This window comes from Plectropomus leopardus, chromosome 9, assembly GCF_008729295.1.
Source record: "Plectropomus leopardus isolate mb chromosome 9, YSFRI_Pleo_2.0, whole genome shotgun sequence".
Taxonomy (NCBI): domain Eukaryota; kingdom Metazoa; phylum Chordata; class Actinopteri; order Perciformes; family Serranidae; genus Plectropomus; species Plectropomus leopardus.
The window spans coordinates 14,820,574-14,845,866 of NC_056471.1; the positions used below are offsets into that span (position 1 = coordinate 14,820,574).

The following is a 25,293-nucleotide window of genomic DNA, read 5'->3' on the forward strand; positions in this document are numbered from 1 at the left end:
GACTGAAGGGATTTTTTCAGCATCTCTCTGTAAGGGGAGGAGGAGGGGGTGGAGACAGAGGAGCAGCGCACCACTCGTGGCTGTCAGTTTGATAATGGATCATTCACAGTCTCCTGTAAGCTTTTGAGGGGGTGAAGAAGCTGCTGGCTTCCTTTAATGTGTCCTCCAGGAGGAATTTGGAAAATGGTTGGTTGGGGGTGCAGAGAGGGCTGCTCACCTTATGTTCATGGTGGGGGTCTCAGTATATTTGCTTCAGACTCATTAGTTTCCCCTCTGATTCAGGGATTCAAAAGTAAAAGCACCCCACTAACTTTCAGCTTTTAAAATGTCCAGACTGTATCATTAAAATTCCGTTTGACAAAAAAGCTACCGTCCTTCCTTGATGTCACACTTACACTCAAAGCTGCAAAAGAGTCAGATTCTTTGATAAGGGAATTCTCTGTTTCTCTTCTTCGTGGTAAAATGCAGCATGTCAAATGTCCAGTGGATGAATGTCAGCCAGACTATCTGCCACAGAGGGAGCAATGCGTCAGTGTTTTCACACAACACCAATGAATAAATGAAGCCTTCTTCTCGTCAAGTTTGCCATTATTAAACAGCATTCCTCCATTAAAAGAGGCAATTTGCCAAACAAGTACAGCTAAACTGAAGATTTGAATCCTAAAATCTGGCAGAACAAAGATATGAGTGATTACTATTACACTCAAAATAAATGACAGATTTTCAAATGTGAATTATACCATTTTACATCCCTAATGCAAAACATAGAGCCCTTTCTTCACTGGTAAAATTAACTGGAGTGACACTGGATTTACTCCCACTGGTGTTTTATTGAGGAATGAGAGCGCCTCTCAGTGGTCATAATCCAAAAGTGCATTTTTTTGCAGCTCTTCTGCAAGAGCACATTCAAACATAGCTGTTGAGGGCAGAGTCAAAACTTAATTATGCATATTGAACTTATGCACATAGACTGTTTATAATACATAATCTTTATATACAGTCTATGGTTGTGCAGTGTCCTTTCATTGTATTTAAAAATATTTAGTTATCTGTATTTAATGTTTGTCATTTCCTGTTTCAAATAATTAAAAAAGAGCAAAGCATGCAACTTGAATAAGCATTTTATTTTAAGTACTTTGGTCCCATTTACAGATGCTCCTATTATCTTGATCACCAGACTGAATTTACATTTCACTTCATGCTTTTCTTCATATCGTTTCATTTCTTCCGTCCTATTCTTTCTATTGGAGATATGTTGATTCAGAGATCTGGAACTATGCTGTGTGCATGTTACATTTGAAATCACGAACCCTCAAATATTATATCCAATTTACCAAACACGGGATTGTTTGCAAATCCATGTGACAACACAACAGACCTCAAGAAATACTCAAATACTTTTTTTGCATCTTGAGCTTTTGCATTGTATTACTTTGCACGGATGTTTTTGATATTGTGTTTACAGCAGCAGACACCTCCTGAGGCACAGTTCACATCTATCAAACATCTTTTAAAATATATTCCACCACCTGAGCCGAGCCGAGGCCTGGCCCTGCTCAGCTCCTGAGCCTGCAGTGTCTGTTGCATCCATCCATCAATTTACTGGATTATTCATCAAGGATCGCTGGTATGGAATGAGTAAATCTCTGATAAGAGACTACTTCCAAATAACTTTTTTGTTTTTTCACAGCTCAGCTATTAGCCACTGGTGGCAATGGTCACATCAGGAGAGCCTTGTGGTGTCACAGATAAAGGAAATAATAATGAATGATGCTCATGTGTAGAAGGATTGGCTGGGCCACCTTAAAGGCCAGTCCACCTTAAAAGATCCTGATTTGATCTAAATGGGCACCAGGTGTAGCTCATTCAGGTCAGTCTATATCGGCACCTCGCAAACACTCTGGCTGCAAACACCCGGCTTCTCATTCCTGTAGTGAGTTCATGTGATGAGTATTCAAGCTGTTTTCTTTGTTTTTTTTATTTGTATGTATTTGTCCTGTATTTTATTTTTATATGATTTAACTTTTGTTACTGTAGGCCAGACTTTCACTTGATAGGCAACTCACCTCCTGGCTTTTGAATGTTGATGGTATAAATATGAATGCCTGTATGTGCACTGGGAGCTTTTGGGCCTGTTTTAGCCGGAGTCTAACTCTTTAATTGCACGCTTAAGTGTTTGCTCTGTTTGCACTTATTAAAATGATTGTTTACCCATGTATAGTAAATATTTAACGGCTTAGATAATTAGAAGAAAATGAAGTTGCCATTGTACCTTTCTGAAACCATGGATATGTTCTATTTGTATGTTCCATATGTTCTCGTATCATATCAAACAACAAAGTCTCTTCTTTTTTAGCAACCCATCACTGCTTTTCCACCAGGTATACGTCAGGTGACACGAAAATTGGTTGTTCTTTTCCAAAATCACTGCATCTCCAGCTGGGATTGTGCACCAGAGACAACATTTTTTAATCAAAATCATGATCTTTATGCATTGACTGTGTGAATATTTCATATTTATGTTTTAATGTGTCTGGCACATAATGAGAATGTAACATATCTGTGGTTTACAGAAATGTGAAAATTATTTTTTTTAGTGATTGGGAGGGGATTATTACATGGAAGGCCATCAGGTTTAAAAGTTGTTGTTTTTCCAGTGTGACTATAACTTGTTTCTCTTTTAGCTCTTGTTGCTACAACTAATATCAGCTACAAAACATGAAAGGCTCTTCTTCTCTTCTGACTAATATGTTTTACACTTAGGTAAACACAGTAATTGATATACAAATCACAACATGCCACATACACAAGTACTACCTGAGCACCATTACTGGTCAGGCAAACTTACCTTGTTAATTGAAAATAGTAGATTTGAAATGATATTGAAATCCACACCAAATAAGGGAATAAAAATGGAAAATATCTGCAACTGGTATGGGCTATTTGGCACATATGTAAAACACTTTATTTCCTGAGATGATAAAAGACAAAAATACCTGCAGGATGGTGCTTATGACACAAGGATCTTCTTATTTGTTCAGCAAATATAAGCTAGGGTGTGTCAGTGTCACATTTGATATCTAAATATCAGTTTGTTTCTTAAGCATAGAGTCAAACTTTACCCATTTAATGACTACAATAGATAATAGATAATATATCTATCCTTAAACATATCTGGTTTATCTTCTTGTGAAATGGCCATTTTGCCTTTTACAGTGAATATGTTTGCAAGTTACACAGAAAAGATGAATGTTTTTAATTCAGAGACCATAAAGTCAACATCAGTGGTGTGAGACAAAAGAAAATTTCATCATTGCTTATAGCGAACATGCTGTATTTCATTGATTTATAATGGAACGACATTGATACTGCTACAGGTAAATTGTTTCATCCTTGTAGAAATACAGTACGTATAGTTTGACCATTTCTGTCAGGTTACATATGAAGCCAGTAGATGTTCCACTTGCCATTTGGTTGCTTTATTCTTCTTGCTTGAGTCACTGGAAGAAGCATTTTGATTTCCTCCGGCCTCTTTTCTGCTGAAGCATGTTAGGTCTTGCACCATTCAACCCAGTCTCTTGCAAACTCTTTTGAAAGTCACACCCTTCTCCCCCGGAGTTATGCAATGCTAGAAAACACATGGAAAAGATGATTTGGGATAAAATTATAACAAACTATTCAGGCTGTTGAAATTTTCTGAGGAAATTTATTTCAGTGAGGATTACAGAGTTGTGGAGTTTCATTGCGTCATGTGTTAAGCGATTGCTCTTCTTACCATCACTAGCTTATCATCAGTCATCTCTGCTGTGAAGAGGTACTGAGGAAACGGTACTGAAATCTTGCCACCTTCCATAGTGACAGAAGCCTACAGGTCACAAAAGGTCACAGAGGGAAATGTCCAATGAGCATGAAAGCTTTAGGACAAGCTGTGAATATGTGGTGGATAATTTATTATTATCTCACCTTAAATTTGTCGCCTTTCATCGTCACCAGCTCACATTCCTGACCAACAGTGAACTTGTTGGACCAGCTCCAGTTGGGTATATTGGGAATAGTTTGAGTCCAGGTGAAGTTGTTCCCATCCTGAACCACGTCTATTACCACTTTGTGGTCGGTCTTGGAGCCAAGAAGCCCTGTGACATTCCAAAAACAGAAAGTTTAAATGAATTGCGACTCACGTTTATCCATTTATGTTTAAAAAAATACCAAATAGGAATACCAATTGCTTCCAGAAACTCTTCATAGTTGTCTTGATGCTCCACCTCATATTTCCCAGTGAAAACCATGATGGTGACAGAGAGGAGGCGAGGTGAGGAGCGAGTTTATGAGACAGTTTAAAAGAAGGAGTGGCCTGCTACAGATACTTTCTCTCTCTCTCTCTTTTTTTAATGACTGCTATACCTGCCTTTTCCTCCCCTCTCAAATACCTCACTGAATGTGTGAAAAATGTCAGCTGTGTTTTTCTAAGATGATCTGTCACATTGTTTTATGCGACAATGTTGTAACTTGTCAGAAATCCAAAGTATTTTCCTGCTCCTGTCAGCGTCAGGTTTTTCCAGCACTTTGCAAGTTTGAGCATGTGTGGTGCGGTAAAATGTACAAACACAAAATATAGTCTGTCTTTGAACTTCTCATCAATATCCTTTCAATAGAGGTCATGCATTTATTTTCAGCTTTATGTATCTTTTTTTCTTAACTGACGTTCCAACAATGATTAATCACTTTAAGTTATGTTCTGCCCAGCTGTTTGGTACATTTAAGTCTATTACTATTTGTTATGAAAAATGTGTTGAACTTCATCTAATTGAGCTATTTCTATCACTCATTTAATGCATGTTATACTGAAATCTGAACCCTTGGATGTCACTGTGTCTTTAAGTAGACAGCCTTTTCTTTTAGCCTCCTACAGGAAGTAAAAAAACTAAAAAAGTCACTCCAGGCATGAGAGCTTTGTGTGATGGGATTTTTAGAGTTAGGCACGTTTATTCTAATCTTTTAAACATGCTCTACCAAGTGGTTGATTTGTCCTTTTATGGCAAAAGTAGTTATTGATCCATTTCTGTTAAGGTAATGATACTAACATAATGACTTCAAAAAATATAATGAAATTTTAAAAAGATTTATATCCATTGTTGTTAATACCACAATTGAATGTTATTCCATGACATTTGATTAAAAAAATCTATGATTTTTCTTTTTACAATTTCTGAGATGTTTTCAAAACAGTGTAATGGTGAATATATTGAATGCATGTGTGGAAAAAAGAATATTACTGGTAATGGTACTAATTCTGTAGTACCAAAGTGATGTTTTTTTGTATAAAACGCCATATAATAATTTATAAGTAATATTAATATTATGCTAAGATAAGCTAACCAGCTGCTGGCTTTTGCATTATGTTTAGTAAAGACATGACCTGTTATTCTGTCAATAATCAATGTATTATGCATATCAACAAACGGTGATATGCTTTGGGTCGGCCAGAGGTAGCCTCTGTCTTTGCACAAAATTTACTGGCTCGCTATGACTGGCATGATTGTTGTATTTCCAACAGCATTTCAATGCACCATTTGGGTCTTCCTGGGTTATCTAGCTGTGTGGGAAAAACCGTGAAGCGTGATTAAAACTTTTGACTTTGTGAGAAATTGACTTCAAACACTAAAAATTTCTTTAAATGCCTGAATCACAGACTTTAATAATTTACCCGAATCCATGAAGTGTTGTGCTTCCGGCTGCAGAGGAATCACAGACCACCTGGTGACAGCAGTCAGGTGCTGAGGCTGCTGCTGTGGCTGCTGCTGAGGCTGCTGCTGAGGCTGCTGCTGTGGCTGCTGCTGTGTCGGTGGCTGTGCAGACACTGGAGGAGACTGACGACGAGGCAGATAGTCAAGGTAAAGTTTTTACACTCTTTGGGACAGAAAACGTGAAGTCTGACCTGTGAGGCAGCAGGACATTTAAGCGAACTGACTGCTCACAGATAATTTGATCTGCTAATCGACACATAAAAGAAAACACATTCATTTGTACGCCTTCACTTCCAGGTACTTGAAGTAAGGTAAAGTTGGACATCAGGTAAAATGGGACAAATTAGGATTTAAATATTGGTCTCTTTAAGTATCTGCATCCAGTCACCAAACATGATCTTGAGTTGCTGCTACAAATGTGCTTTACAATAAGCAATAGCATTCTTTGGTGCAGTAAGTCACTTTTTCCCTTCCTGATACAATATTGTATTGATGAACTATTGTGGAAAATTACTTGCACTGTTTCTAAATTTAATATTAAATATGCATTTAGATGTAGATTTTTTAAATCCCAGGATTAAAAAAGTTTGTTATTTCAAAAGTACTAGTATCAAAATCAACAGTTTTTAGTTGTCTTGTCCTCTTAAATCACTGTTGTATTTAAGTCATGTTTGTGTTGTTAATTTTACAGTGTCTCTTCCTGGTGTCCATGTGCATTGTAAAATGGTTGAATGTGATACATGCAACATTTAACAAGCAAAATGACAATCTTAATGTAATAGTTGACAAATGTCCATCAGCTATACTTTGAATATAGAAATAAATGTTTAGGAATTTGCATTGGATCCATGAAATCACCAATGAATCTTTTATCTTTAATTCGTCCCCCAGATGAGCACATAGTGGATAAATATAAAACTGAGGTGACCCCGAGTTTAAGCAACATTCAACTAATTTTGGATGCACTCCTTACGAAGGGGGTTATTCAGCAGGAAAGTTATGATAAAATCAGCACTCTCCTGACATTGGAGGAGAAGATGCGGGAGCTCCTCGATGGTCATCTGAAATCTGCTGGAAGCAAGGACATATTTTACAACATCATTATGGAACGAAAGCCAGAAAGACAGGATACAAGGTTGAAGACTCAGCTTTATTGACAGTAAACAATACAGTATTGCACAATGAAATAGCCACTGTTGACACACTACACACAAATAAAATGCAGAAACAAATAGTAGAATAGAATAACAGTAAAATAGGCAAATAAAAAAGAACAACATTGAAACAGTGACGTCAACACCCAGGCTTTCACTTTGGCCTAATTGTGCAAATCACTGTTTTCAATTAACTTTTGCAAGTAGAACTGTTCAAATGTGTTGCACTGCCATTAGAGTGGCAAAAGGCCACTGTTTTCATATAATAATTAACATTTGAGTAAAGTTTACCGTACAGATCTGTTCATGTCATATGTTGTGAATTGTCATTAAATTTATTATGAGTCATTGAAAAGTCATGCACATATTTTGAAACTGTGTTAGTAAAAATAACTGCAAAGCTTGTGTGTCTTTCTTTCAAGCCATCAGGAGAAACAGACTGCAAGGGCTATGACCATATCTGTTGTGCATTTCAGCTTTGTGTTGCAGTCAGAGATTGTTGGTCGAAGCAGCAGCCAGAGAGGTTTGGAGAATGTCACAAAAATAAAAGTGAGTCCTTCGCTGTTAAAGCATCCTTACTGACCTCTCAATTGGAGAGTTGGCTCTTCTCATCAAATCCCCCTTTAATTTTGAGACTGGATTGATGATTACCGTTCAGAAATAAATATTTAAAATGAGTAAGACTGTAAGAAATGCCTGACAAGTTGCCTATTTTCAGGAAATCCTGGACGACAGGAATTCAGAACTGTCCGACACGCAGACGGTCATCCAGCCCCCAATCAATATCAAGATTTTGATGAACAAATGGTATGTTCTGTCTGCTGCAGCCTGAAGTAGTAAATTGATGTAAGATGATTGCAGTGTGATACAAATGGACTCGGGGAGTTGATGTGTTACTCAGGGTTCCCACGGTCATGGAAAATTTCACAATCACATTTCCAGGCCTGGCCAGTTATGTAATTAGTAAAAATCACTGAATGTTTTGGAAAAGTCATGAAAATTTTGCCGTGTGTGATGAAATTGTTACAATAATTTTCATGATAACCCACCAGGTATAACAGCAACTTTATATACTTATATACAATAACTTCTGGTTATGGCGACCGTGTAGGAAGACGTGTCTCAAATCGCTCTGCCTTAACTAATACAGTTCCTGCAACAAAAAAAAAAATTCTCACTTGCGACAAAAACGTTATAACAAAGTGTTAATGTGGACACTGTAATGCATTAGCTGGCAAATTAAGGAAAGAAAAGAGCACAGTGTCAGAGGAGCCGAAGTTAACAGACTACCGTGTCTGGGGCGCAGCACAGAGGAAAACATGGAGGAGGAGGTGGCCTGCAACTAGGTCACATGTCACATTTACACACATGTTCATATACTAGTAGTATCAGAAGGAACTTGGGGTTCAGTATCTTGCCCAAGGATACTTCGACATGCAGACTGCAGGCGCTGGGGATTGTATCGCTGATCTTCTGATTCTTCTGATTAGTAGACGATCTGCTCTACTTTTTAAACTCCAGCTGACTCAAGGTCTCAAGTTCGGAGCAGAGGAGCAGTGTACTTGCAGCTTGTATGTTACAGTTGCTGTCCTGTGTTAAAGGACTGCTCTATGTGTGATGAATGCTTTGCAAACTGAGGCGTTGATTGTGTCCTTGTTGCTTTGGTTGCTCATTTTAGATGAGGGCTATTACTATGAATATACAGTTTCAATGGAACTACTTTGTAGGTGTCCATTATCAGGGATTATACCAGGATCTGATTCTGATTGGCTGCAGGGTGTCAGTTCTGACCTCCCTATTATATTTTAATTTCTGATAAGGGACACCTGGTCTGGCATTATCGCTTACCTAAGTAATACCCCAGACTATTGTATCAGAATATTCAAATATAGAATAAAGTTTTAAAATCAAGCTTTAATACCCCATCAGGTAATTAAACAATACTTAAATGTTGTTGAAGATGTATCTGAAATCCTTTAAGTTCGTAGCACCACCCCAAAAACAGGCCTACTAACTGTACTACTGTTAAACATATACAGTAAATTATATGTTTAATCTGTTTCACAACCCAGAGCATGAATGGATTAAACTTGAGACTGAAGTGAACTGTGTGGATGCAGAGGATACTCCAGTTTACAGGTAAAAACATCTTTTAATAATTTTTCACAGCAAGGCCAAGATCCTTTTCAGTGTTTTACCAGTAATGCATTAATCCAATTATCATGGTAATGTTACATTTACAGCAAATTTAAACTAGGCCTATTTTGTTTTGTGTTTACATTAACAGTATTTCTGTTTGTTTTACACATTATACATTACATTATATCATAACATTAACATAACATAACATTATTAACATTATAGTGCAAAGTAGAGTCAAAACGTTCAGTACTTGTTTTCTCTTTTATAAATTAGCATACAGTCTGGAGCAGATACCTTTGAATGCAGTGTCTCTGGCTTGCGCTGGGATTTGTAAGGAAAAGGTCAGCTTCAAGTACTAGATTGACTCTTGGGAGGAGCACACGCAGAGACTGGAAACCATGCAGTACATCCCTGCAGGTCACCTACTGGACATTACAGTCATCGCTGGAAAATTAGATGAAGTGTATCTGCTGCACTGGATCTGCAAAGGTAGGAAAACATTATATAATATTTAAAAAAAAAAAAAAAGATGCAACAACCTTAATATTGTTTGATGTTTGTCTACCTAAAACTTTTCATATCTGTCTTTTATACAGAAGACAACCCAAGAGTTTTAGACAAGTTTGCCGTCCTCCACATAGATACCTGTGGGGACATGGTGGAATAAGTGTGTGAGGTCACACCATCACATGTCAAGTTGCCCCAGCCAGTTTTCTCTCCATGAGGAGTCCTGATGAGAGTGAAATGAGTGAAAATTAAATGTAAAATGTTAATATACAATATATACACAGAGAAAGCCTTCCTCACGCTGCATATCTGTCTGATCCCTCGTGATCTGGCTCTGCAAGAGGTTATTGCACGTTACTGTCACCATGTTGATTCACACTTTAAAACTCAGACGGCATTGTCAGCTTCTGTAACTGTGAAGCTTCTCTGTGCTGAGGATGTCTTTTTCCCCCCACAGACAATAAATAACAAGGAGTTATCCAGTGATGCAAATTGATCCAAAACCCGTACCCAGCAAATTGCCTGAAAACGCGCAATCGTTTCGTCCTCACAGCAGACATGGACACTGCAGAAATTTACCCTGAGGTACAGTCTGAGCTGTCTTTCAGATATTGATTGAATTGTGGTCCAGAAATAACTAAAATGACCTAATATGTAGCTAATGCTGGGGGACAGTTAGCTTAGCTTAGCATAAAGATTGGCAACTTAAAGAGCGTTAGCGTCCCAGACCACCTCAGCGAGTGGTTTGAGGGATTGGACCACAATGTGTCTCGCTGGTTATATATATGTGTATCAAGCACTTTCCAAAAATGTATTGTGCTTTGAATTTAATGATGGATTGCAAACATTTGAAATGTAGCATTTAATATTCTTATTAGTATTATTATTTTTTTTTTTTTTACAAGGTTGTTTTTTTTTATGAATAAGACACTGAGAGCGCAGAGCTGTATTCTACCTATTTACCTTCTCTCTCTCTTTTTTTTTTTTTTGTTCCACCAAAAATGATTTGTGCTGGTCGGGGGGTACTTAGCTGAAGAAATATACAGTATCGAAAAAAGGTTTGTTTTGCATTTTACCTTTACCTCAAAAACATCCAGCTCTGGTCTTTTATCATCAGATCAAAATTAACATCTATGATCATACGTAACAGCACAAGTTACAGAGAGAGACTTTGCCTCCAAGCAGCAATTGATCAACGTTCTATGTTTATTCATGTGTCAATCACATTTCTTATATTGATATTCAGAACTTTTTGAACATCAAACATACAAACAAGATGATATTTGATGATTGTGCGCACAGCAGATAAACCAGGTTATACTTTATTTCCACAACATACCATGAAGATATCAAGTGACTGCAACAGCAAGGTGATCATTTGTCTTATCACACATTTACACGAGTCAGGCTCTTTGACAGTCTTTTTACAGGGCAGACAATGACTGAGTAGAGGGTTGTGTCCTTATTCCTTCCAATGTATTTTTTGTTTGATCAAAATACGTGCACTGGTGTGTTCCTGCTCCCAAACAGGGCATCAAACAGTGATTTTGATTAACTGTCTTGAACCCCTCACTGTCCATTTAAAAAAAACATTTCTTCTATGTCAACCACAGATACAGTAACATAGAGCAAAATACCTCTGATACAGCAGCATAGTCAATACTCAGTTACCTTCAGCTTACATTGACTACTAATGACAACGACAATGCACTGACTGATGATTGATCATGGGACCATGTACAGCGAATGCAGCAAACCTGTGAAATCCTACATCCACGTTCTGTTTGTGACTTAAATCCCTCTCAGGAATGAATGAGTCACATCTCAGTGACACTCAGCAGTCACACCTTGTCATCAGGCACCATGCTGTCCTTGTTGATCCCTCCCTTGTCTCTGTTCTTCCCAAAGGAGAAAGAGAAAATACTGCCAGTAGTCTCCTCAGCGGGTTTCCCTCCCCTCACATCGCCTCTCAGAGCTCCCTGCTGGCAGTCTGCGGGGCTGCCAGGCAGCAGATTTGGTGTAGAGGGAGTCGGGGTGGTTGCCCCCCAGATATATAGTGTTTCCCCCTCAGGACAAGGTGGGAGACCCTGGCTCAGGTAGCTTGGGCTTGGACTAGCTGAAGAGGGCAAAGTGCGCTGGCTACCATTCAAGCAGCCCGAGTTGTGATCTGTTGAGCTTTTGCGCGAGTGTCCGGACGAGCTGAAGTTGGAGGAGCGGTAATTGTAGGCCCTCCAGCCGGGACGTTTGCGTTGGTGACACTGGCATCGTAGAATGCGGATGAAGGCCAGCTTGAACTCTCGGTTGTAGCAGGGGTAGATGATGGGGTTCAGGCAGCTGTTGAAGTAGCCCAGCCAGAAGATCACTTTGAAGAGGACATCAGGTGGACGCAAGTTCGCATTAAAAGACCCTAAAACAGAAGAACAGAGAAAGTTAGTGGCTAATGGCTTTGTAGAGAAACTGTGAGATGGCAATTCAAAATGGGAGTCGTAAAGTATGTAAAATTTCTGTTTCGACTTTTCTCATGTGGTCTTTTCATCGATTTAATGTGGGCAAGGCTCAGTTGGAAGCATGACATCTTCTGTGCACCAATCACAATTTAGCATCATTACATGTAGATCAAAATGAGATGACAGTTGTGGCTTTTGTGTGTTGCTCATGGACTGTATAATTAATAGATGTAGCATCACCCATTGGTTTGTGGACTGCCATTTTGAAGTCTCGAGTTCAGCATATTGGTGGATGTTTCGTTGGTATTTTGGAGCCAGAAGTTACTATATTTTGTTGAGAGTCTTGGGCTGTGGAGAAGCGAGGGTTTTGACTCGCAGATTGTAGCGACGCTTCGCAGACAGCCTGTCACTCAAGCAGCCCCTCTCTTAAATATGTGTAACTTAAAGTCTTAATAAGGTGTAAACGCATGAGTTAAAAAAAGATTCAACCCCTGCACAGTTTTCATGGATTTCAAAATTAGCTAGAGAGACCAAAACCATTTTTTGTACCAGGCTGTAAACAGGTTTATTTGTGCTGAAAAGTTGGGCATTTTAACACAGTGGTCGGGGGGGCATTGACTCAGTTTTGGAAACAGCCTCAAGTGGACAGTTGATAATCTACAGCTTTGGGTACTTCCGCACTGGCATCATTTCTCAGCCTCGGAGGTTGCCGCTTGACTGTCGCTTACAGATTATACATGTCTACTCATGCAGATTTTATTCATAAAAAATGAAGACTGGCTTGCAGGTAGACTTGGTATTATAAACATATGCTCAAAGATACCAAAAAAGCCTAGAAGTATTTTTAGGAAATGTGTATAAACTGATGCATAAGACATATTTCCATTTGATGGAATGGCGCAGCCATAAAAAACTTGAATGTTTGAAAATGTCACTTACTTAAAATATGTTTTTTCCATCCTCATGCTGCTTAAAGGGAAATATAACTCATAATCAATCAATTGATCTACTTTTTTCTTCCACTTCCAATGCCTGAGTGATATGACATCAGCAGTGACCTTTCTCAGATCTAACGCTTGTACCTCTTTGAAGTTAAAGGAATATTTGTCACGTAAGGTAACATGAGGCCAAGAATTGCACTAATAACTAAGTTGCCAGCCTGTTGTCACAGATTAAATGTGACCGATCGGAAGCACTGAATTTTGAAAAGACACTAATGGAGAAAATTAAATGCAGATCAATTACATAATGGCAGATATTTGATCTGTTTAATCAGGGCAGTATCGGATCAGTGCGTCCCTGATCGTGATAAATTGACTCTGAGTCATGCAGTTTACATTTTACCCAGTAGATGGCACCACTGATTAAGAATACCACAAGCCTTTATAGTCAGACTGCTGCATAGAGGGTGTGAAGCGTAGAGGATGGTAGCCAATTCCACATAATTAGTTTTTTATTTTAAAAAAAAAGACGTTGCATATAGGAAGACCTTTGGAAACAGATGAAGTGCTCCCTTTTAAAAAGCAATGTAGCCGCTCTGTCACAGGTCATCTAGGATGACCCTGAATCCCCTTATAGATAAATACACAAAGGGAGACATGCTTAACTTGGAGCAAAGGATAACAGCTGAAATGAAATGGCACCTTTTTTTTGAGAGTTTATGGAAGTCTCTACATTACAACATGTGTGTTGTACAGTGTTGTCAGTGCAAAATATTTGTAATAAACTGAAGTTATGTGTGCATATATTAGCATTTCGGAGTGTATTGTCTGTAAAACTTAATGAGACTTTTGTCAAAAATGAGAGGAAATAGTGATGATGGAAATGACATCTGGTAGGTTTTTCATGGATGCTAATGATTTGGCCTGTGTTAAACTGCATTAATCTCCCCTTGTGGTGCCATTTCTCCTCCTGTGGCCAGGCTTACACAGAGGAAGAATAATTTAAAAGCTAATGAGGAGAGAGGGGGAAGCCTGGAGATTAAAACACAGCAAGTGTGAGATTAGTGCAAAAGAAAGAAAGACTTTGTGTTTGCGTGTGGGAAGATATGAGTAAAACTGTTTCTTCACACCAACCCACAATCTTAAATTAATATAACATTCCTGGAGAGGCTGAGGATGCACTATAATCTCAGGCTTTCAAGTGTGAAATTACCTCTGGTAAAATATTATAGGCAGACCGATCAACACCTCAGCTTGCCTCTTCATGGTTATCACATCAACAACTTTAACAATTATTTCAAGTGGTACAAAGTACTTCAAGTAATAAATAACCAGCAGGTGAAATGTGTTAGTGGTTGCCAATAATGATAACAGCATAACTGCAAATGCGAACGTGCCAGAAACTGCAATTCATTTAATGACCACTTGGAGCTGACTCCAAAACAGAGTCAATCCCCATAGACCTCCATGTTAAAATGCCCAACTTTTCAAAAACAGTTTTGATCTATAGGTAATTTCAACATTCATGATGACTATATGGGGGGGAGAGGGTTACATAACTCACCCATTTACACTTTATCAAGGCTTAAAGTTACATTTATTAAAGGGTGCAGCCACTTTGAGTGACAGGCTCTCTGCTAATAGCGTCCTTGGCTTTTCAGTCAGATCCACCCCTCGCTCCTCCACACCTTCAGCCTCTCACCCAAATGTGGTCATTTCTGGCTCCAAAAAACCAAGATGGCGACAGCCCAAATGCTGAACTGGAGCCCACAAGCAAATGGGTGATGTCATGATGCTACGTCCATTATTTACACAGTCTGTGTGCTCCAGTCAATTTTTTACCTGGACTTAAGTGTTTGTGCTACAATATGAGGAAATGTCACTTCCTGACAGCACTACAATCTGTGTGTGTGTGTGTGTGGGGGTTGCCAGACTGTGAGATGAAACTAGAGCCGGCTGTCTGAATGTGTCTTGGCCTCCTGTTCTTTAGATGAATGGGTCTCTTCACAGTGGCTGGTATTTTCACATGCTATTTTCGCTTCTGGACGACCACTTAAATGTGATTACATAACAGTTTGAGTTATGCCTGTGATTGGGATACAGAGTTGGATGGAGTGGAATTAAAACTCTTTCATTCTGTCATTTCTCTTCCTGTCTCCCTCCCTCTCTCTTTGTCTGTCTGTCTCTATGATAGCAGTTGGCTGCGGATATCGATAAATGAACACTTTTCTCTTATTCCAGTCTAACAGATCACAGATCTAGGAAACCTAAAGAGGGTGAGAAACAAGCTGAGGTTAGCATTTGAAAATATGCTATTTGTGTATTTTTTTGTTTTTACGTGACATAAACAAAAGCAGTATTGAGCTAATCAGTGAATTAGGCTGTTACAGCATATTGATAGAAGTTGTAGATAAGATAAGTGTATTATTGTATTATGAGTTTATATTAAACTTATTTTAATTGTAATTCTATTGAGTAAAAAGTTGTGTGATGCTATTATACTAACATCTCAAATGTCCCTTTAATAAATAATTAAATGCCAAGACAGCATTTTTCCCCCATTTTCCCATAATTTTGCAATTATTTTCTCAGTTAATCATTTAAGAATTGTGAAAAGTAACACTTTCACATTGTCCATTGCCTAACCAATGGTAAAAAAGCCTTAAATTTGTACCATTAAAGATGGTCTAAAACTGGCAAAAAATAAAAGTCATCATGCTAGAGAGGCAGCTATAGGAGATTTTTTTTTTTTTTTTACATTTTTGTTTGAAAATGCACCGCTAATGATTACTCAGTTATTAAAATAGTTGAATAAAATTCGGTCAAATTTACTAAAGGAGTAACTGAATAATGTCTTCAGCTTTATTTCAAGCTGTATAAGTTACATATCTGTTTCATTATTTTTTTTGTATATAACAAACTGATGGAAATGTATCTGGGTGAAATAGATCAGGCAGGGCTCTAGCACTGGTTGTGGCTTTCTTGTTTTAATCAGTAGTTCAGATGCTTGTGAAAAAATACTGTATTTGTTCCGTAAATCTACATTTCATTTCTAAGTCTTTCAGATGGGCTTTAGAAGCGTCATCTGAAGAGGCAGATCTTGTAGGCGCCATGGGCAGCTGCCTAGGGTGTCACCCAGAGGGAGGTGTGCAAAAAAAACCCAACTGTATTTATTTTCTAACTCGAAAAAGAAAACCCCCAAACACCCACACATGGGAAATGGTGGAGTGGAGTCTATGTCTTGGCTTATGGCTTGCCTAGGATGCCAAATGTGTTGCGTCCGGCATTGGTCATCTGCACAGGCAAACACAGCTGTGTGACTCCGTCTGCCTCCCAGGAAGGGTCCTCTAAACATCTTGAGGCTACACCAGAGACCACAAGGTGGGACACTGCCAGCATGTTCCTGTGCCTCCATTCTACACAAGTGCAGCATAAAATTGTAGGAAACCCAGAAATAAATCTGGTTGACAACAGACCTTCCTGTAGCAAGATGTAGTGCATAGTTTGTGTGTTTAAGTTTTGTGTGAACGTGGTCCATTTTTGTCCTGTGAAGAGTGTTTATGTTGAAACGAAGTAAAAATAAATAATATATAAAGTATAAATCGCAGAGGATGCGAGACAATGGTAAAGAGATAACTGTGGGAGGTTTATTGTAGGTGGTCTCGGCCCTTCTGTTAAAAAAAATGTTTGCACCTCCTTCCTGAGGACATCCACACGCACACACAACTCACTATGAAACACAGGAACATCTTAACAAAACAAGGCATCCTGTTATTCTCACTAATTGGAAGAAGTGATGCCTATTCCGTGCTACACACACACACACACACACACACACACGTACACTTACACATACAATCTGCTCCTCAAAGACTCACACATCGTGTGTTTCATAACACACCCATAAATATGATTAATATGTCTTGATCTAAAAGGACAGAAGTTATTGCCCTTGCAGATTGCTTTCAATGAAACCATAGCATGAAGCTATTTTTGGAAAATTGGGTTGACATCCCAGGCACCCGCACTTTCACCCTCGCTACCCTGTGGCCCCTCCAGCTCAGCTCTGCCACCTCCTTTCTCCTCCATTGCTTTGACACTCAGCAATCTCATTATTTCCCCCCCTTCAAAACCCACTTCCATTAGCCCCGAGTGCAGGGGCTGGCCAGCTCATGTAGCAAAAACACGTACGCATGTTAAGATGCACACATGCACAGTATCTCTTCCAAAGACACCTCTACATGGAAATAATTGGTTAACACCTCCAAGTGTTGGTTTCACTCACACATGAGCTCACTGCTTGCACCAATTGCTAAATGCGTGGCCTTCACAGGACATTAGTGCCTGCGCTGGGTGCTAAAGAGCCGTGGGACAATGAGTGCAATGAAATAAGATGTGTATCCGCTGAGGACTGGTGATTTTTTCCAGCTGAATTGGGAGATGAGAACAAGAGAAATCAGCTCATTGAAAGACTTAAATGTAGGCAAGTCCTTCCTCGATCTTTATATTTTAAATAAAAAATACATAGTTCTCTACTTCCCTTGACAATGCTTTAATGCTTATAAGAATTCACTGTTTCTTTTTCCTTATCTTGGTTGAGGTTTGTTGTCTGCGTGCACCTGCAGTGGTGGCTAGAAATGCATTATATCTATTCTGTTACATGTAAATGAGTAATTCTTTTTTTTTTTTTTATTAAATAAATTGCTCTCCACAGAGTAGCCTGCTTGTTTGCAGAATACTTTTTTTATCTTACTTAAGTAAATTTGCAATAAATTGATCATATGTACTTCTATTCTGTTACATTGGGCTACTTTTGCTATTTTTACAGATACATTATAAAATCTGTACAATACAGTTTTATAATCAGCTGTGCTCACATACATGAAAGCGATTGTACAGAAGCAAGAGATGAGATAGCAGGACCACAGCCATTTTGGAAAAAAGGTAACCTTTAGGGCTGAAATACCAAACGCTGGAGTGCCAAAACCTGCAGTTCTTTATATGGCCACTTGAGGCTGGCTCCAGAAGCAAATCCATCCCCATAGATCTGTATGTTAAAATGCCCAACTTTACAGCAAAATAGAACTTGTTTACAACCTGGTACCAAAAAAAAAAAAAAAAAAAAGGTTTTGGTCTCTATAAGTAATTTCCTTGATGGTAAGCATCTTTTGGGGAATGATCACTCTGAGTGGCAAGCCCTCTTTGAGGCATCAAAACAATCGATCAGTACATTTAAATGCACAGTTCTGAGCTACGATAGCTTGATTAGGCCATTTAATTGGACCGCCGTCATTGTCCGTAAATAGAAGCGGCGGGGTAGAATCAGTTTATTGATGGAAGTATGTGCGACTTCACCATGGTGATAGTTGGTGAGATGCCCCCTTTCAGCTAGTTGCTATAGACCGATGTTATTATTATTATTATTATTATTTATACAGTTTATGATATACACCACATCACAATCACAACTGCTTATTTACAATAACTATATAATCAAATGGCGCTGAGCAAACTCTGTATTATTTGATTAGTTTTAAGCTGCCTAAAAAAACAATATCAGTTTAAGTGTGCGCTACATTTACAATATTTTCACCGCTTTACCTTGCCGTAAGACAGCCCTTACAGAAGGAGATTTGAAGCAGTTATATCAAAAAACACCAGACTCCATTGAGAAAAACGGTCACTTGACTTCTCCCGTCCACACTAGCGCATTACTTAGCTTTTGTGATGGTGTTGTGGGCCTGTACTTAATTTATCAGAGGAGGGGGTGGCTAGGATGTCACTTTTTTGTCTTTAATTATAAACCACTACCTTTTTCAAGTTGTATGTCATATGTCCCTCACCTAAGCCAAAATTAAGTGCTTACATTTAAAAAAAAAAAAAAAAAGCCTAATACGTTTTACAGCACCCCTTCCCCCTTCATAAGTATGAACAGTCCTTTTCCCTAACCACAGAGGAAGGCTGATGCAGGGACTAGTTAACTAAGGTGTCTTCATGACAGAATAGCTTGACTTCCAATCAAATAATTTGGGTGTGTTGGTCCAACCTCAAGAAATTTGGTGTAATCTGATTTCAGTCAGCTTACATACATTTTAAAAGTCCAATTTTAGACAGACAAACACAGTAATTTGACTTTTTCTAACATCATTTAATGTTGCTCCTCCACAGCTCCACCCTCTTCTCCAAATATGGTCACTTCTGGCTCCAAAAAACAAGATGGCGATGACCAAAATACCAAGCTCGAGGCTTCCCACCAAGAGTCTACAAACCAGTAGGTAACGTCATGGTGGCTTTAGGCATTAGGCTATTTTCTGCAGTTCTGTTTTGTTTTAATGGATTAAATGGTGCTTAACAGCACTTAAAAAAAATTATGTCTGGTTCTAGATATGGCACTTTAAAGAATTTATGTTCACTTCACATTTGTCATTACCTGTGGAAGACCTGTTTGAATATAATATAGTGATGAAATAATTTTCATCTAACTGAGTTATTCACTAGCTACTTGAGTAAATCTTTTACGAGATCCATCAGTAAGTTGATGGACAGGAAATTAATTGGCAATAGTTTTGATAATCAATTAATAATTTATTTGTTTTTCATGCTAAACTGCCTGATATTTACTGATTTCAGCATCTAAAATGTGAGGATTTTACTTTCACTCTTACTTTTCACTTCACTTTTACTTGTCTTGTATCAAACAAACAAACAAAAAGCAATATGAAAACATCACCTTGGGCATTTTTCACTATTTCCTGACATTTTATGCATCAAACCATAAATCAATTGAGAAAACAACTGGCAGGATAATAAATAATGAAAATAGTTGGTTGCAGCCCCGGCTGTATGTGTACTTTATACATGACTGCTTGTACATTTGTTGTCAGCTCTGTGTGCAGGTGGAGCTGCTGACAACCTGACTCTACTCCTTCAGTCAATCAAGATGAGCCAGCTTTCATTGACTGCTTTTTCTGGTGTTTCTTTAAAGCAACGCTGTACTTATGGTAAGTATTCTGAACCTAATCTATTTTTTAATAACTAGTATTTAAATATCTTGTGCATAATTCCCACAAGAAATTCCCTGGTAGTCAGCGTGAAATACATTTCAAGTATGGAAACTTTGCTGTCTGGACTAGAGTTGTGTCTGAACAATATTGAACTGTTCAACAGATTATTTATAATAAAGACTTGCTAGTAGGACAGGTGCAGTTTGAAAGGTGACATAGAGTGTCAGTGAGGTTCTGTATGCGACATTCAGAGCATTAAAGATACAGTCGAATAATGGTGTCCTGAGCAGAGAATGAAGTCATGCTACCTCTTTGTGTTTTGTTTTGCGAGCCTCTCTGTGGTTTGTTGTAGTAAGCCAGTCCGACCACATGTGCATATTAATGCGTGTGCATCATGCTGGGTAGCTCTTTGCTGCTGCCCTGCACTGTGCTCATACAGCGGTTTCTGCTGATATCAGAATGGCGGTGTTACAGAAATGTAGCACCCACCCTCCGGTTTGCCTCTGGTTAACACCTTTGGCTCTGTCAGCACTGTTGCAGTTGTTTAGTGCTGCAGGGTTTCAACCTTTAACTTTTTTCTGGTGGCCGGCCACAATTTTCAACATCTGGCACCACATATTGATTTTCGTCTTTTAGAGCTGGACCCTTTTTAGCTGTGCTGTTGGAATATACATGAACATACCGTTTGATTATTTATGGCACCACACTCTTGGGCACATCGTGTACTCTGGGTACAGACAGTGAAACTTAACCGTTCACATTGCGCTGATTCTAAAAATTTGCTTTAACTCTCCTCTGCTCCTGTCGTCCATTGATCTGATCTAATCAGAATGAATGAATTAAAAAAAAAAACTCATGGAGAACTGTGCCTGTACTGCATGAGTTCATGGACCTGCAGAGAGGTACAAAGGGCATCAGCTACCGCCACACATGGCTTTTAATTCGGTGGGAAAATGCACTATATATAAAGTTAGCACCGTTAGCTGCTAGCCGCCTGTTCAGCCACCTCCATGTTGAGAACCGTGTCCAGTCAGCTCATATGCTCTGATTTTCACACAGAATCCCTTTTTAAGAGATGACTGCCCCATTATGGTTTTATATTTTGTATATTTTATAGTGACTTTGTATTGTGTATTTCGAATATTTTTTAAAATTTAAAAACAGATAAACAGATGATTTTAAACAGATGTTTAAAAAAATGCTCCATCATATAGAGGGTCTATAAGCATTTTTGTGAAACTCTGGCTGCCTTCATGGTGTCTGGCCCCTCAAAGAGCCTTTTATGGTCAATTTCTGCACTGTGATTATTGCAGTGCAATTAAATGTTACAGTGTCATTTTTTCATAATGTGATACAAGAATGTGTTCTGAAATAACTTAAAGTTCAGATATGTCACCCTTACTGACAAACAAGCTAAGTTAGACAGCACTCAGTGAGTGTGTGTGAAATTTCGGGCTGCTTTTTGTCCAAGGAAGCTCGCCTGGAGCAACACTAACTTAAAAAACTTTGATGTAATGTTTATAATCTTGGAGTCTGTATACCTTACTTTGCTCCAAGTTAAAGGCGTACAAGGAGACGAGATAATTCAGAACCTGTAAAAGGACTGACCCAAACTCTGAGACTGGTAACTACATGCTTGCCATTTAAGTGCAAAAACATAAACAAGGTGTGTACAGACTTCAGATCAGATAGATCAGATCAGCTTGAAGGACAGAGTTAAAAAAAGTCTTAAGGATGTACATGTTCTCAGGTTGAGCCCTTTGGGGTCAGAGGTCACAGCATCCAGTCTCTGTTTCAGCTTTTCTGGCTTTAAAATACTCTAAAAATCTACAGCCACATTAACACAATACACTTACATTAACAAACATACATTTTTCAACACTCCTCCACATACATACAAACAAAACACACGCGTCAACCGCTGCCACCAGTGCACGCGCACACACGCACACACGCACACACACACACACACACACACCATCGACCAAAAACCCCCACATACATTACATATCAGTGACAGTATGCAGAGGAAGGAGCAGGGTAATAACTAGTGAGAGACAGGAAATCCCACTCTGTGGGTGGAGGCTAATGAATACTCAGGAGCAACATGAGCGGAGAGCTGCTGCCCTATCACACTTTAAGTTTTTAAGTTCAGACGGGAGTCACACATGACAGCAGGGCACCATTTGAACAAAAACTTCTCCACAAATTTTGCAGATAGAAGAGGCTTTAGTATTGAGAGCAGTTTCAGTGTCCTGCTTTGACATTGTGGATATATAAGTCAATATACAGTAGATGTACTGTGTGGAATTCTCCCTGAGTAGATTTGTGGACTTCTTTGTATGCTTTTCTTTCATGCATCTCTGCAGCCAGTTAATGAAAAAAGGTTGCATGGCGCTCTGTGACAATGCATCTGTATACTACATCAGAGACTGTACAGAGAAACCGACCCTCAGGGGGTTTCTTGGCAGTTTGTTGATTAGTGTTACATAAACAGACCCCTCCTGAACCTCACCCCCTTTCCCTGGAATTTGCTCTCTGAAGCCTCTCAGATCTGAAAATCAGAACTTTGGAAAATTACATTTGTTACGTGCCTTTGGTATCTCATGAAGAACATCTCGAGGCCAAATAATCCCAGCTATGTGACACTGCATAGAGATCCTGCCCCAGGTAGTGATGCGTGTGTGTGTCCATGTGAGGAGGTGATGAGCTGCAGAGTGAAGCCAGGGGCATAAACACATTTCCATATGTCCACAGTAAATGTGTACGCATGCAGACACACGCTGATACACAAACACACACTCGCATACATTTACAGTAGTGCCGTGGGGGATCATTTCCCTGCCAATCAGGAAAACAATCCTTTAAAACACCAGCCAAGCTTGTAGTTCAGACTTTGTTTTGTGCACCCTTTCTCCAGACACCATCACTAAATAAAGACATTTTCTTAACCTCTCCGCCACAAAGCAGCCCGCAGCACAAGCATTTCACCACAGAATATATTGTTTAATTTCCTCTGCAGGTTTTTAAACAGCCATGACAGCTGGAGTTGAAAGCTCGCCAGTCTTGTGGCATCAGGGAGCCCTGACAGGCCCCACAGGCCTCTGAACAAACCAACCAGAGCAGATGGAGGCCACCTACTCCTCACTTGGCACACTCAAACAATTTGTTGCACCAGATTAACTTGGACTCAGGGAATAATGCAAAGATAACACTAATAATGTCTGGATAAACTTGTGAAGAGTTCCTTCTTAGTCTTTGGAAAAAAAGCATGTTTTATTTATCCCATATTATGAGTTTAAATATCACAACATTAGTGTTGGCTTTGGCATTGTGCAGTTGGAACATTTTTAAGTTGGTCCAAACTTATCATAAGATATGATGTAATCTCACATAATTACACACACAGTCTGTGAAGTAATAGAAATAATATAGATCCGCTCCCACTGTGCCACATATATTAAACCCTGCAATAATATATGGGTGATGTTATTTTCTATTCCTGCAGTAGGCCTATAAAATGACTACTACAGTATATCAAAGCCCACTCACAGGTTTGGTGACAATTCAGAGCAGTATATTCTGCCCAGGAGAATTCCCAGTGCCAGCCATAGATATGATTTACAAGTCTTGCAGCCTTTAACTGCCTCAGTTTAACTTCCTACAGACATTTAGATGGCTGTAATATCTTTTCTGCGAGTCTCTTTAGCTAATTGGATATAAAAAAGTTTTAAAAATGGTGTGGGTTGTGAGGAAAGGGAGGTGGGGGCTGTGTTTTTGTAAATATTTTGTTTATGACAGTGGGACAGAGCAGGGTGTGAGAGACCTGTTGAACCTACCTATGGGTAAGGCGAGGAAGAAGGGCAGCCAACAAAGCGTAAACATGCCGACCACAACTCCCAAAGTTTTTGCCGCTTTCTTCTCCCGGGAAAATTTCAGAAGTTTCACCGTGAGGGAACTTCTCGCTTGGTGCGCGCGGCCCTTGCCGGCGCCTGAACTGCCGGGCTCCTCGTTCACCTGAGAGCCTTTGTGGATCCTGAGGGTCAGCTCACCGGAGTTCATCCTCTCGCGCATCACACCGGCTTCCAGGTTCTTAGTGGTCCGTTTGGCGACTATGTACACCCTGCAGTACATGGCCAGAATAACGATGAGAGGGATGTAGAAGGAGCCGAGGGAGGAGAAGAGCGCGTAAAATGGCTCCTCGGTGATGGGGCACTCCGTGTCGTCCGGCGACGGCGGCTGCTTCCACCCGAGCAAAGGTCCGATGGAGATGACCACCGACAGCACCCACACCCCGAGCATGGCCAGCAGAGCCCGCTTCTCCGTCACGATGCCCGGGTACTGCAGCGGGTGGCTCACTCCGATGTAGCGGTCGATGGATATTACGCACAAGCTCATGATGGATGCGGTGCAGCACAGCACATCCACAGCTGCCCAAATGTCACAGAAGATCCTCCCGAACACCCAGTAGTCTAAGATCTCCAGAGTGGCGGAAACCGGCAGCACCGTGGTGCTCAGCAGCAGGTCGGCGATGGCCAGGTTGATGATGAAGTAGTTCGTCGGTGTCCGCAGGTGCCTGTTGCAGACCACCGAGAGGATGACGAGGATGTTGCCCGCGATGGCGAACACGATGAAAGCCCCCAGCACCAAGCCGAGCGGGATGGCTCGGGTGAGGTCCACCTCTGTGTGGTTCCCCCCGGAGCTGTTGGTGAAGTTGACCGGGGAGGACGCGCCCGGAGTCCCGCCGAGTTCCGAGGAACCATTTTTCCACAAGTTTGTGACATTGTCAGTGCTCACACTCATTTTGACTCAAGAGGTCCTCCATAGCAGGCTTCAGATCACTTAGAACTGCACGAAAGAGCTTTACGAAATATATATATATTTAAACTGTCTAAACGGTTTAAGGCTGCATTGTTTAACTGCGCAATTTCCTTTCCAAAACACAGCTGAGATCTTCTATCAGAGAAAACCGATCACTGTGCAGCCGTGCGGTCCCCATGCAGTCCTTCTCACTCCACTCTCCTGAGGGCTCAGTGGAGAAGTGAGGAGGGCAGCAGTCATCTCCTGCCTCCTCTGCGCCACACACAGATCCCCCATGTATTGACCAAACATACCTAAACACGAGCCTGTGAAGGGCGCATGACGCATCATAACATGAAAACCCATGTGCTCCACAGAAAACGCATAATATACTGTTTATTTGCAACATTTTGGGATGGAATTGCGCGTTTTGGGAGAAGCGTCTCTTTGGTGTCTGTATTTGTTTTTCCTCACTGTGGGAGGGTGCTTAACAGGGCAATTACAGGCGAAAGGTTTTTGTGCCAAAACCACCTTAACTTTGTTGTCAGCTTTTA

At 39.8% G+C, this 25,293-nt stretch overlaps 2 protein-coding genes across 2 annotated transcripts; both read right to left on the reverse strand.

Annotated features, from left to right (window-relative positions):
- Positions 1 to 2,799: 2,799 nt before the first annotated feature.
- Positions 2,800 to 4,351, reverse strand: LOC121948140 (gastrotropin-like). Its single transcript, XM_042493420.1, has 4 exons — positions 4,220 to 4,351; positions 3,964 to 4,133; positions 3,776 to 3,865; positions 2,800 to 3,628 (listed from the first exon to the last, which is right to left on the reverse strand). Exons 1-4 carry the CDS (start codon positions 4,284 to 4,286, stop codon positions 3,566 to 3,568), a joined length of 390 nt encoding a protein of 129 aa, XP_042349354.1. The 5' UTR covers positions 4,287 to 4,351; the 3' UTR covers positions 2,800 to 3,565.
- Positions 4,352 to 11,228: 6,877 nt separating this feature from the next.
- On the reverse strand, positions 11,229 to 25,028 carry LOC121948040 (alpha-1A adrenergic receptor-like). The gene is made up of 2 exons (XM_042493287.1): positions 23,779 to 25,028; positions 11,229 to 11,954 (listed from the first exon to the last, which is right to left on the reverse strand). Exons 1-2 carry the CDS (start codon positions 24,740 to 24,742, stop codon positions 11,389 to 11,391), a joined length of 1,530 nt encoding a protein of 509 aa, XP_042349221.1. The 5' UTR covers positions 24,743 to 25,028; the 3' UTR covers positions 11,229 to 11,388.
- Between the last annotated feature and the right edge of the window lie 265 nt (positions 25,029 to 25,293).